Source organism: Ambystoma mexicanum, chromosome 8 (genome assembly GCF_040938575.1).
Source record: "Ambystoma mexicanum isolate Mex_15411 chromosome 8, UKY_AmexF1_1, whole genome shotgun sequence".
NCBI classification, from domain to species: Eukaryota; Metazoa; Chordata; class Amphibia; order Caudata; family Ambystomatidae; genus Ambystoma; species Ambystoma mexicanum.
This window is the reverse complement of record NC_090929.1, coordinates 105,622,854-105,637,416: the sequence shown is the minus strand read 5'-3', so window position 1 is coordinate 105,637,416 and position 14,563 is coordinate 105,622,854. Positions and strand designations below refer to the sequence as shown.

The window sequence follows — 14,563 nt, the reverse complement described above, 5'->3', positions numbered from 1 at the left end:
AAAATATAGTTTAAAACAGGATGCAAGATATAGCTCTTCAGAAAGGTATCCACGAGACAGCCGCATCAGAGGCCAACAACTAAACCTGAACTGCAGGTTGACCACCTGCCCAGGTTTGTGCCAGAAACACTCTTTGGATTTCAATATTAAAATAAGCAGCATTGAGGTGACAATTATTAAACAGAGACTTGTGCTGCAGCAAACAGGTAACCACTTAAGGAGTGAATGCGCTAAAAGTCGATTGCAGCCACCCTGACAGAAGACATTTGCATTTCGTGTTGCCAAATCTAGTTAAAGATGCGATTGTTCAGCCACTTCAGAATATGTTGGACCACACGCGTCAGCTAGGACACGATGGGAAACTTGTCGAATAGATTGAGGTTTTTGGGTTGCATAGCTCTGTCCGTGACCAGGCGATCAGTTAAACGCTACTCGAGTGGTGCAGCATCAGGAAGTTGGATGTAATTCACTGCCACAGGAGTTTTATCGTTCTTCGGCCCTGCTGGGAGGCTCCGTTAGATCAGCCGTTCCCTGGACAATAAATATGTCTGTCCATTATGAGAAAGGAGGAGGGGTATTGGTCCATTTGACCAGTGGTGTTGACTTCAATTCTTGATTAAATTGAGTATTCATCTGCCTCTTCATCCACTGATGATTATTTGTCCCCACCCACAATCCACACCAGAGTTATTCGGCCATGCTGTTCTACGCAATGTGCCAAGTGATTTTAGTGTTCTTCCATGTGCACCTTCTGCCTCACCTCCTGTGGGTAAAAACAATTGTAATAGCTTGATCTTGGGTCCCTTTGGGGGAGTAGGGGCACGTGTGAAGGCATTTGGGTCCTTCAGCGGAAAGACTGTGGGGATGATGAATAGGAGACATTCTTTTTTCTCGAGAGAAAATGAGGAGATTTTAGGGAGGGGTGCATCATCCGGTTTCTGGAGACAGAAGCAATTAAGTTGTTCTATTTAGTAGTTCCAAGCATTGTTTCTTCAGCACTGCGTTGAATTTGGAGATGATGTTCTGACTGGATATGAGGGATTCGCGATTGGCCAGTAAATAGATTTTTGTTGGTTTCTTCCGAATGAAAGTTACAATGCCACCTTTCCCAGGTCTAGGCAGCAATTCCCAATGAAGGGAAGCTTTCAAGTATCACCTCTTCTGGCAGTATCCTGGGAAGCAATCCCCTGATCTAAGTTGATGAATAAATGGTTCAGTTGAAAGGCTGGATGCCTTGATCCTGATGGCAGTCTTCGTCACCTGGGTGCGCGTCAAGCTTCTGAGCTCAAGTGACATCACATTAGTAATAGACTATGTCCTTTCCCACAATAAAAAGGCTTAGCACGCATATTTGGTATAAGTGGAAGTGGGGACCATTATGGCAAAAGCCATTAATTCAGCTCGGCAGTACACAGTTGTTGCATGTCATGACAACAGATTTGAACTAGTAGCATGCACAGTGTTATCACCTGAGGCAAATCAGCTCCACAACTGTTCAGTTACAGTTAAGCAGTTCAAGGTAAACAACAATGTTGGTTTCTGCTCAGGATCACGCCTGCCTACCCAAAGCTACCGTAACTGGTGGTTCTCTCATTACAATTCTTGTCTTGTAAGCCCTCTATTGCTCTTCTGGACCATGGGGCACCCTACTCTTTCAGAGACGCTACTCATCCTGCCAGTCCACTGTAGCTCTTCAGTTCCATTGAGTCTGTATTCTTCTCACCGAGACGCCACTTCCGTCTCGGCAGCTGATCACCAGGGATCAGCTGATGGGCATTGAGCTGCAGATCTTGTTTAACACCACAGATTCCTATCCAGGACTCTACCGTCCTCTTAGGCTCTTGCCTCAGCTGTGCCCTGCTAATGGAGTTATCACTAGTGCTCTGCCTGGGGCTACGTGCACAGAAACAACTAGTGGCAATGTGAGACCGCCATCCAACTACGAGAACCCTACCATTTCTATAGGCTTTCCCATTATCTGGATCCATGCTAAAGAGACACTACCTATCTACAGTGACTTCTCCTTTCTCTGGCCTCATGCTATAGGGACGCTACCAACTACAGGGTTATCTCCGCTATCTGGTTCCATACTACAGAGAGGCTACCATCTACAGTGGTATCCCCTTTCTCTGGGTCCATGCTACAGAGAAACATCTACACTGGTTTCTCCTCTTTAGGTTCCATGCTACAGAGAACCATCTACAGTGACTTCTCCTTTCTCGGGTCACATGCTACAGAGATGCCACCATCCACAGTGACTTCCCCCTTCTCTAGTTCCATCCTATGGAGATGCCACCATCCACAGTGACTTCTCCTTTCTCGGGTCACATGTTACCATCTAGAATTACATCTTTCCTTTCTCTGGTTCAATTACAGACAAGCTACCATTTACATTAACTTCTCCTTTCTCTGGTTCTAGGATGCGGGGACGCCACCATCCACAGCAACGTCCCCTTTCTCTGATCCCATGCTACAGAGATGCTATCATCTACAGTGACCTCTGCTTTTTGTGGGCCAAACCACAGAGACACTGCATACTGAGGATATACGGTTCTTGTGTTTGGGTCCATTTAAGGCGGACCTGTTGGCACCGTGTACAGTTGCACAACATTATTGTGTTCCTGAGTTTAATAAATATCCATATTACATAATTGTGTGAGACCCGTGTTTTAGAATCTGACAGTGGGGCGCAATGTAGCAAAGGCTGCAAGGAGTGTGGCACATTTATTTATAGTTGCACAAGTGGATGGTGATTTTTGACAGCGATTGAATAGGGGACAGATTTAATGAGTGATCTAAACCAAGAGGTTCAAATACTGGTATGACAGCTCAGCGGATTGAGCTCTGGCTACTGCGATCTGTTTGTGACTTGCAGGTCGCAGGTTCAATTCTTAACAGAGGCAACTCAGCCTTTCATCATTCAGAGGTTGATAATTCAGTACCAACTTCGGTTGGGTGATAATTGTATGTAAATATTTTTTATGTTGAGCGTTTTGGCCAACGTACTATATAAATAAATAATTATTATTAAATAGGCTTATCATAGTACATCATTTAAAAGAATGGAAGACAGCATGGCAAGTTAAGCACGTGATTTGGTTGTGTGTATGCATCCTGCAGTTGCAGGTTTGAATTCCCTGTGGGGCTGGCTGAGCCCTTCATCCATCCAAGGTCAATAGAGTACCTGTAGAACAGGTAATAACACCAGTAATAGCAGCACTTAGAAGCAGAAGAACCCCATCATGAAAGGCTTATGAGTGACAAATGACATTTAAATCTTTCATTTTTACTACAGAAAAGTCAGGAGGGTGTTTGTCACAGTTGGGTATGCATCTAATTAATGGTCAACTAAAAAACGGACCCGACACTTGGATTCAGTACATGTAGAATAGGCTCAGTCATGGTGTAGTGGGGACTTTGCTGTCTAGTGTTTTCTTTTAACATGGTCACTAGGGTAGTGTTTCTGATGGGTATTTGGCTGAACCTTGGGCTGAACCATCTGGGTGAGAGGGCGGGTTCAGTTTCCCAAACTGTTCCATGTTTTCTCATTGGATTGAGTTATGATTGTGGCAATGCTGAACAGTCTGATGGTGCATTTAGGTTAATGCTGCCCAGGGCAGATATTAATCCCTGGGTACTAATGTCAGACATGTGTGGAGCTCTGATTTCAATGTCCAATGGCGAGTAGCCCTCTTTTATTCTATTCATAGATTGCAATTAGGGTTTTAGGGTTGTTATATAGGAAAGTGTTCTTGAAATTCCTCTTTGCTTTTTGGGAGCCGCTGGGTCAGGGGGGTACGTTGTTAATGCAGATAATACTGGTTGTGTATCAAGTGGCTGCTGCTGCCGCTGCCGCTGGGACTACAGTGAGACTTGCTAGCAGATGCATCCAGTGGAGGTCCTGCTAATAAAACCCCTTACGTCACTCCCCTCTCTTGTGTCGTCTTTAGAGATTTGGGGACTTGTCCTCCTGAAATCCGCTGCAGGCCACGTAACGCTTACGACACCGCTCATGACCCAACCATGCAGGAGTAAAGGGCAACAGGCCGCTTAACCCCGCAAGCTGCAGGAGCACTGCTGGAATTCTGGGCCGCTAGGGACCCCAACAGCAGGTCCTAGGTCTTTTTTGATCGTCTTTTCTGATGCAGTATCGGGTCCTGCCTCAAGATCAAAATGTATAGGATTGTGTTCAAGGGCTGTGATGCAATTGGGCCTCTGGATCACACAATAAGTACTGTTGAGGGACATATTCCCGGTACAGCAGAAGAAAACCTTAGGGACAGTGTTATAAAACATTTTTCTCTCTCAGAATGGAGACATCCATGCTGGCTCTGCCCATCCCACTGCAGGGCGGAAGAAGCACCATTCCTGCTGGTGGCTGCAGGAACTTCTGTTTGTGTACATTCCTTACACCGCTCTTGATTGTAGTGCGGGATCGTGTTGCCACTCTGTCTCTATTACTATTGTAGGTGCTTTGAAGTGTTTACCCTGCCTTAGGTTTAGTTGGGGTTGGTATTGCTTTTCTCACATGGGGGTTTTAGATGTTGCAAGGCGGTTGTTTCATTGTGGTGGGTGAACTCCATGTTGGGTATTGAAGCTTCAGTCAACAGATCTATACCTCCATCATGTTGGATTTTGTGTCCCCAATGTATCAGGAAAATTACTAATATATACCAGACTATAAGCCCTACTTAGATGGGTAGTCCTGACTAAAGGTGAACAGTGGTCGCTGAATGACGTTGCTAAAGTGAGAAACCATGGGAGGGAACAGGGTCGGTTCAGATGGGACCAGTCCCAAGCATATAGTCTCAGCCAGCTCTTAAAGTCAGCCTCCTGAGTTGGAAAGGTCTGCAGATTCCAAGCAATGGAGGACCCTGGCTGAGGGCGGAACCTACTCCAGCAGGAAGAGTGTAATAGTTACTGTTGTCAAAAATATCTATTATCCACTCTTCCTCCCGAAATCCTTCATCCACCTTCCCTGCCATTCCATGTTCTGGGGGGCTAGATGTTCGGACTGGTCGTCAACTATTTTTGGTTGGCTTATTTGCACTTTTTGTCAAGTTGTATTGTGAGTAGGTCTATAGCTTGTTCTCATGTGGTATACATGGCTTGCCACAGTGTTTGTTGCATGATGGGATCATACATGTGCAGCATCAGTTCATCCCAGATGTATTCACAGATCTAAGCATCTCTGTCTTCCTGAAGGACATAATGATCCGGAAGCTTCCAATGCTGGGAAGCCCTAGCGTGCCCATTCTTATTTGGAGTCTCTTGACCTACCCTTCCTTCAATCGGTTGTAGGGGGCATCGTGGCCTGGCATTCCACAATGCAGTGGTTTTCAGGCAAGCAGTATATGCTTCAGTCATGCTTGCCCTGTGATGCCAATTTACCAACACTTTTTGGGCACTTGTCACACAGAATAAACACAGTAAACAGTGCAGAACTAGACAAGACTAGAGAAAGGCAGGAGAAACTGACCAGACAATGTAGAAAGCCTGTAAAAGACATAAAATGACAAAAAAAGTTGACTAAAGATGTAACACCTAAACAAATTCAAATTGTGACTAACATGATATATGCCATGGGTGTTCATGGATTCCCTCTCTTTGGAGTGGAGAAAATGAACTGAGAGCCAACTATTCCTGCAGTGCACTATGGGAGTCCGAGGGCATTGTCCTTAACAGGCCCAGTGACCTTCAGTGGCGTTTGAGGTCACGATCCAAAAATGCCAGGAGCTGGAAACTAGTTCGTTCCTGCATGCAGCCTGAAAGAACTGGTTCCATACAAACATACCTATGTGACATTAACTCAGTGGGTTTGGGAAGACATTTATATCAGAACGGGTTCACCATAACGGACATGTGGAAGGTACTTCTGTGCTCCTCGCCCCCCCCGAGGTAGCTCCTGCTTAATGGGTGATGCCCGAGGCTCAGGAGCTGCTCTTACCTCCTGCTCGGCTAATCCCTTCTCTAATCCGTGTGATATTCATCTGAAACATTTCTTTGTTTACACTTTAGTTTGCATTTATTTTTTTTAATAACACCGTTTATTTGGATTTTAACAACATAAACATAGGCATTCATCAGCAAATCACGGCAGTATTGTCAGTGAAAAAGGGGACACAGTCAGAGATAATAATGATACATCTGCAGAACAGGTAATAGATGGCAGTTCTGGTTACGTCTCGTGTCTTTGGGTTAGGGGAGGGGGTGAAGGGGAGAGCGAGGGGGGGCCAGGGGGGAGATGGAAGTAGGGAGGGGATGTGCCTCAATGAGCGTCCAGCCATTTCCCCCATATCTTTTCAAATTTTCAGGGGCAGCTCCTCACTTTGTAAATGCGGCGTTCCAGAGATGCGCACCTACTTAGTTCGTTGATCCAACGGTTCAAGTGTATTGGGTCCGCTGAGCCCCAGTTTGTGGCTATACGTCTTTACCCTGCACCCAGTGCCACCGCCAGGAACATTTTTTCATACTTAGCAAGGTCGACCTCCCCCCAGATTCCCAAAAGTGACAGTTTGGGGTCTTTAGGAATTGGTGTTCCTAGTATAGTGGAGATTGTATTCGTGCACTCACCCCAGAAGACTTGTAGCACTTGACAGTCCCAGATCCTGTGAAAGAAGGTGGCCGTCTCCCGTTTTGCATCGGCCGCATGTCTGATCTCTGGTCCCTGACTTTGGAGGGGATACGTTGGTCTCTACGGGGGAGTAGGGGGGTATAGTGGTTATGTCTGGGAACTGGGTGTGTATGGCGTGAGCAAGCTGTGCGTATCAAAACCGGTCCATAGATAGGTGCCAAACCAAATTTGTCTTGCAGAGTATCAAAGTTTAGCAGGCGTCCCTCTTGGATCACGTGTGCCAGTGTGGTTATCCCTCGTGTTCCCCAGTTCCCAAAACAGCCCATTTTCCTTATTTCTGGGAGATGTGCGTTGTGCCATATGGGTTGGGCTAGTGTGGGTTCTTCCAACCAACAAGTTTGTGTGTGTCCCTCCAGGCATAGCGGATGAGTTTGCATTTTTTAATGCAAACCAAAAAAATAGCGACCCTTACTTGTTCGTTTCCTTGCAAGATTTAACAAAAAAAAAAAAAGAAAACAAACATGACAATTTTATCGACTGCATAATTGAGTATTGGCTAGGCTAGAACTTAAAATGTCTAATCAAGTGCGTTTTCAGGACCAAGCTAATATTCTAGGATTATGATTTAAAATGAAGTTCCAATGATGGAGAAGTAAACACTTAAATTAGTCAAAATAAAGAAATGAAAAAAAAAAAGAAGTGAGTTTCTACAGGGTGCTTGGGTTCTACGTGGCAGTGAATGCTGTGATCGGGTAGATTCTAATACCAATAAGTTTGCTCCATTTGGTTGCAATATGCCAACAGTTAGCCCTTGGAGTGCCAACACCGACCCGCAGCCCAACATTTTATGATTCTCAATGAAAAAAAGGGCATGTGTATATGTCAACAGGCAAAACCGGACCACTTTTTTCGATGTGTATGTAACTCCTAAGGGCCCTCAAAGGTTCCATCTGTTTTTGTACAGCGATCTTTGCTTTAGATATGTCACACCATTATGGAGAGGGACTTGTTAAAACCATCTGACACCATGCATGTGCAGAAAGCACTGTGGGAATAATATGGTCTTCAGAATCCTCCTGAATGCACTGTGTTCATTCTGGGGTCCATGTAGATTAGCACCCACCACTGCCAGACAATGACGCCTTGGCGACTGTGCCTTGGATGGAATGATTTTGCAGTGCTGTCATGGTCGCATACATCAAATCAAGAAAAACAAAAAATAATTTTCCTATTCTAAATCCTAATACATGTTACTCCACTCTAACATGTATCCTGGTTACACCAAATCCTTTGTTCTTGGTGTTAGTCAGGGGGCGGTTAGAAAGCGACATGGAGGTGAATCGGTATGTACTGTTTAAGCATCCTACCTGAACCTCGCTGCGATCCTTTCCTTCGCTTCAGCGCCTTCTGCAAGATCTCTTTCATGGTGACCTTCAGGCTGTCTACCTGGATAAGTGAGAATCCGTGAGCAGCATTGCTATAAGAAAAGCAACAAAGGTATTCTATTATCACGAAAAGATGGTCTATCAGGCATCAACCTCTCCGTACCAACACACTTATGATAGGTTAACAATCGAGCAAGGCAACAGTCTCAATAATGCATTCCACAAAATGGAAAATGTATATAATGATTGAACCGCCGAGTGCAAGTCCCCACTAATGCGTTGCAGGGTGTTATTGGGAGGGCAAAGGGAAAGAGGAAGGTTGCATTATAATGTGCTTTATAATAGCAAACTGTCAGTGAGTGATTTCTGGAATATTAACTCTATCCGACACCACGTTTTGGTGTATTCACCCCATAATAATAAGTAAATTATTTTCTCACAATGAAAGCTTTTATACACTGACTCTTTGAAACCTCGTCCCACCAACAAACCACTATGCAAGGTCAAGTTTAATGGCAAAATTGCTTTGAAATTGCTCAAAGCCAATGAAGCAAAAAATGTTAATGAAATAGTATTGATGTAGGAACCTTGAGCTGTCAATGAGCACAAATGCACTCTGTTGAATCCAGGCTTTGGCATAAAGCTTATTTATTTTCAGAGTAAAAGACTTATTAAAACCAAGGAAAACCTAGGAAAGACTATTTTTTTTAACAAATAAGGGAATAGTCACTGCTCTGGTGAGGGCATGCTATACACTTTATAAATAGACAGACTCAATGTTTACAAAATGCAAAGCTGTGCAAAACCAATTATTTGGGATCTGAAAACGACAGCACAGAAATTTTGATAGGGGCTGTAGAGCCCTAAATCGAAATATCAACCGAGTAGGAAGTGAGAACCGCACCTTTAAATCAAATTCCAAACTAAAACATATATGGGTGGCTGAAGCAAGGCTGAGTGCTCACATTAAGAACGGCCACCGAAAGCAAGTCTTGGGTTAGTAGATGTGGAGCTTCCACAGGACTTGAAATCCTCAAGGATTGTCCAAATCCAGGCCTTGAGGGCAAGATCCATGCCAGGTTTCAGCATACCCCTCAACATTCATGAAATATATTTGCATACAATGATGCTAAAAGTATGCACATTTTTCTTCATTAACATTAATGAGGGATATCCTGAAAACCCGTCAGGATTCCAGCCCTTGAGGCCGGGAGTTGGACAACAAATTGTGAGAGACGATTAAAACAGCAAGAGGTGATGATGGAGGCAAGACACAATAGTCGAGGACATGGCAATCTAGACATGACACTTGAAGAAAAAACCAGTGTGCAGAATGAACTGTCCAAACATTCCCATAAGAAATCATACGCAAACCAGGATCAAAAAGGCATAGATTAGGGTGCTATAAAGGGGGTTCATCCAAAGAGGCAATTTAGGTTGTTCATGGGAGAAAACCTTTCAGGAAAATACATGTGCAGAGATACATGCAGGGTGGTCAATCTGATAATGATGGAACACAGACTTCGTCTAAGAAACACAAATAACAACATAGCATGGCAATAGGGAGTCATCATGCAGCCACCCTATTCATACAAGTATGCAAAAGCTGAGCACAACACAGGACTGGGTGTGTCAGCCAGTGGTCGAAGTGGGCGGGAGCGGTGCACCTCTACTTCTTTTAATTAAGTTTTACCGGTCCTATACTTTTAGGAGGATAGCTCGGAGGCAACGTGCGCGCCTTGAAAGCAAGACGCCATGAAGCAACACAGGTTCGATCCCCGGGTCCACGCTTGGAAACCTCTGGGTGTTTAAGCGCGTTATAAATATGCAACTAAGACAAAAAAACAAAACAATTACGCAACAAAAATAATAATTATTTCTGTAACAGTGGCTTGATGCCCGCGGGCTGTGTGCGCGCTTTAAAAATGTAAAAATAAATATATGTTCTTGGCAAAGAAGACTTTTTTGTAAAAAGGGTTAAAATACCCAGATACATTTGATCTATACAAGCTATCGTTCTATTTGGCAAAAACAACAAAATGTTTAAAACCTTCAAATCTTCATGTGGGATGAGAGAAGCAAGGGGTGCTAGTCACTAATCCACATTTGACCTCTCACCAGGGCTTTTTGAAGGAGTGAGTCCTGCTGCATTATGGGAGATATTTCAAATTGCGAACTAACAGTTCCCAGATTCTTCTATATCAATTGCTAAACCTAATGCCCTTACTCTTCTCCTCACTATGTCAATTGTGAAACATACTATTGAAGGACATTTTCTTTCGCAAGACAACAAAACCTCAAAATCAGACAATATTGAAACAAATTTGCTCCATTTTTATGCTAAACGACGAATCATATTATTGACAATTCAAGCAAAGCTTTGCACATTTCAGCTATTGTTTAATAAAAAATACACTATTTTCAAAAACAAATTATATTCTGCCTCAAGAATTTCCTGCGCTCTTCATCCAATAATAGTTTGCCACATGGTGTCTCAAAGCTCCCCTTTCATTCTTTTGGAAAGTGGTTATAAGACTCGAAATAAGGATGATTCTGTTCTATCAGACCTGTGCATAGTTCTCAAATGTTTTGCCATATTATAGTTCATCTCACAATTCAACAGTCCTAACAATGTATACTGACTCTTAAATCCATAACATTACTCCCCCTTCAAAATGAGTTACAATATTATTTAAGAACGTACATTATGAATGCGTATTGCAGATCCTAATTTTCTTCATTCACACTTCCCCACCACAGACCCTAATCTTCTTTATCCCAGATAGGTAACTGTAGAAACCTTTAGGCATATTCCCAAGGTGGGTTCTGGATGTCTACCAATACAATCAAGTCTTGCATCAAACATCTGCTGCACGTGCGTTACAACCTTGTGGGATTCACATTTGTGTCATGTTTACTCTGGTACAAGAGGGAACCTCTATCCATCTTTGCCGCCAGATATGAATGGGCCATTTAGATTATCTGGTAAATGGAATATGTACACCCACCCTACTCCTAGACCTAAAGGAAATCCCTTGCTGCCCTCACTTCTGCACTGGACTGCCAAATATGCCTCCTTTACAAACCTAATCACCCCCACAAACCTTCCTCTAACCTCCAAGCATTGATAAGCCCTCCCAAGCTAATATCCAAAGCCTCTTTTCCTCAAACTAGTGACACTCTCACAGACCTCTTCTCACTCCCTCTCCAACCCTCCTTCTGTTCACCACCTCTTACCCTCCCAACTACATCTCCCCTACCTCTCCTATTGAATTAGCACCCATCCTTCTCAGCACCAACCCATCTTGAGCTACCATCGACCCTTTTGATTCCCAAATGATCAAAGGCTTGCTCTCAATCCCTTTCCCTCATCTCTCTGAACCTTTGTCACTGAACTCTTCCCCGCCTCCTTCAAAACCCACTTTGTTACACCCTCAAACTGGCACACCACTTTTTCTCATCTTTGTGCTATTGTTCAGGCACCTATTATGAGAATGCTTCCGCCATCTGTAAATGTGTAAAGTTATTTATGATCCAAATTGACATCCATGTTCAAATGAATACAATACAAATTGTTTTTATCTTTTTGCTTTTTCATATTCATCCTACACTGAACAGTTTGCTTATGGCTGCATCCCCCTACAAGTTATTTCATTTATTTGATAATGTTTGGGGATTACAAGCATGGATGATTTAATGAACGGCGTTTGATTACAAAATACATTGGGCTAAATAAGCAGCTTCAGTTCTGCAAACTGAAAAACAAAAAGCTCAGTATGTGTCTAGCTTATGTTTTTTGCAAACCTGAGATTCAGATCAAGCCACAGAGCAGAGTTCGAAATTGAGGGGAGCTATTTAGCTACTGCTTGTAGCCTAGAAGGGCCTCGTTAGCTTGACATCAACAGCTTCCAGGAGCTACTTTCGGCTCCCCAGGCCTAGTGCTGAACACACACAGCTATGTGAATGTATTTGGGACAGTCTATAAATAAACATTAGGGCACATTTAGAAGACATTTCAAGCATAAGGGTCCTATAATAATGGATAGGTTTGCTTCGTATGTGCAAGTTGGAATTGTGGAACGCTATTTGGCAGCTCCTCGTTTCCCAGTGGTAGCTCTGGTCACTAGTTAATGCTCGATACACAGGAGCTGCTTTAAGCTCCCGTTTACCTAATCATAATTTCGATCCCTGCAGTCATCAGTGGCCTGGGGTCCGGGGTAGGGCTACACTTTCGGTGGCATAAGGAGTGATGGCTGTTCCCATTCCTCTCTGCACGACACAAGAAGGCAACTGCAGGTTTGGAGGCCTGGCCTCCCTGGACCCAGCACAGTCAGCGAGAGAACCCACACAGACCTACCACTGGCACTGCAGAGAGTGAAGAAATGCCACCAGGGGTTGGGGGAGGCTGGTGAGGGCTTACACAGGTCAAACATTTCTAAAGCTGAACCTGGTGGGTGTTTGTCTTATCCTAGAGATCTCTGGAAGTGGAGTGAACAACCAGTGTGAAATTTGGATATGGACCTAGTGAACCCTGAGCCAAAATCCTCCTGGTTGTTCACTAACATTGTAACATCCTGGCCAGCGACATAACTGATCGATTAGAAAATGTGTGTATAATGCACATGTATGCAAAGAGGGCTCTGTTCTCCAAATTGCCTAGCAGAACAGTAGTGAGTTGAGAATAAGGAGGGAAAGCACCCAAGATCAATTGGTAGCAGATTCTAGAGCTCAGATGACTGAACTACGAATGGACAACTCTCTTTCAAAACCAAACTGAATAGACAGAGAGAGAACACAAGCTGGACCCTAATTTTAAGGGCAGAGTTGGCATATGGCAGACACGATTAAATGCCAAGTAAGAAGGACAACCACCTGGAGGCATCTGCAGGCTACACATGCTAATTTCTAATCTCCTCCCATTATCCTGAGCAGGTTTCTATGGGCAGCTGTGACATGGTCTTGTTTAGGGAAGCCAATTAAAAGGTATTACTGGTGCATTCCAGTATAAAGCGCTATCGTATAGTCTGGCCTAGAATTAATAGCAGCGTCTACAACCAGGGCTCAACGTCAAGTGCCTTCAATATTAAAATCTGAACGTAAACCGGTGTATCATCAGCACAAGAACGCATATTTACTGTGAAGCTTTTTGAGTGATGAAATAAAAGAAGTGAGCACTGCCGGTCACCACAAGAGATTAGGGAGAGCACTGAAAGGACCCATCTGTGCACAATGTGATCTGCCATTTAAAAATGAGAAGCTCATTTTGGGTGAAGTCAGAAATATGGATCGCTTGGTCAAAGATGTTAAGCAACAGCTTCTGGAATAGTGTTGAAAGTTGCAGAGAAGGCCCATTCCCCTGATCACCCAAAGGCAAGACATCAACCCCCAAAATCCCAGCAAAGCTGTTTTTGTCCATGCCTAGGATGAAACCCAGAGTGCAGGAACGAAAGAAATACTTTGATATCTAGGAATGCCTCCATTTGTTTAAAACACATTTTTTCCATCAATTTGGAGAAGACAGGTAAGTTAGTGATGGGTCTGAAGTTGACTGGTAGGTCGAGGATGACTAACTTTAAAAAAGTTTAAATAAGTCCAGCGTCGAGTGTCAAGGCTTTGTTTTCAGTATCAAAGTGGAGAATATTTAGTTAAGAGTTAGATTTGGCAAAAAAGGCAGTTAAGATGAGGAAGCAGCCACTCTGGAACTGTGCCTACAGGGGAATTGGTCGGTTTTAATGCAGAAATTAAATTGGTGACAATGTCCTTGCTTACTGGCTACAGGGAGAGGTAGATTCCCTGGCTAGTTCTTGGACTACTAAAGGTGTCAGAATGAATATCTGGGTGCTTAACAGTAGCATTCCGGTTGACACCCCTCACTCCCAGCAGGAATGCCACCCAACATCAGGCTTTTTTAGGCCTAATCTCCTACCTGTACTTGCAATTTCAATAATTTACTATTGTGGAACTTAACTAATGGGTAGATATAACTACTAACCCCCTAGCATCGAGAGTTCAATCATTTTTTATTTGTGCTAGGCTTATCACTTTGGAACAAGAACCGAACCATATAAAGTGAAGTAAGCTGGAAGTGATTTACATTTCTTGTTCGAACATCTCACTTTGGGAATTTATGACGAGAATATGGTCAGATAATTTCATAATTTTCTTCACTATTCATTAACCCCCTTTTAGAAGAATAATATAAATTTAAGAACAGACTACTAAAAACATGAGAAGTACCCGTTAATATGAACACCTGCGTCACAAAAAGTTTGCCATTTTGACAAGATCACGGTCTATTCATTACCAACTTGTATATTGGCATTTGAATCCAAGTATTCTGAATTGAGACAACAGAGTCTAACATCTATGACAGCTAAACATGATCAAATGCACTCTGAACCAAGGATCACCTTAGGACTAAGGGCGAAGAAGCATAGTAACAAGAGGGTGAAAGCACAAGGACACATACATTGTCACCTGGATGGCAAAGCCAGCTACTCTCCACATTACAATCTATAACAAAGTAAGTACATTGGCAAATAGCAATTCTAGTAATCTGCCAGAAGTTTGTCAATGCAGAGCAGAACCTGAACAGTTGACACAA

At 43.4% G+C, this 14,563-nt stretch overlaps 1 protein-coding gene across 9 annotated transcripts in view; it reads right to left on the bottom strand.

The window, feature by feature from the left end:
• MAPKAP1 (MAPK associated protein 1) overlaps positions 1-14,563 on the bottom strand; it is a 1,504,770-nt gene that overhangs the window by 659,613 nt on the left and 830,594 nt on the right. For all 9 annotated transcript variants that reach the window (XM_069609401.1, XM_069609405.1, XM_069609406.1 and 6 more), the window contains exon 9: positions 7,942-8,051. In XM_069609401.1, the coding sequence (XP_069465502.1) occupies positions 7,942-8,051 (110 nt within the window). The remainder of the gene's footprint in view (positions 1-7,941; positions 8,052-14,563) is intronic.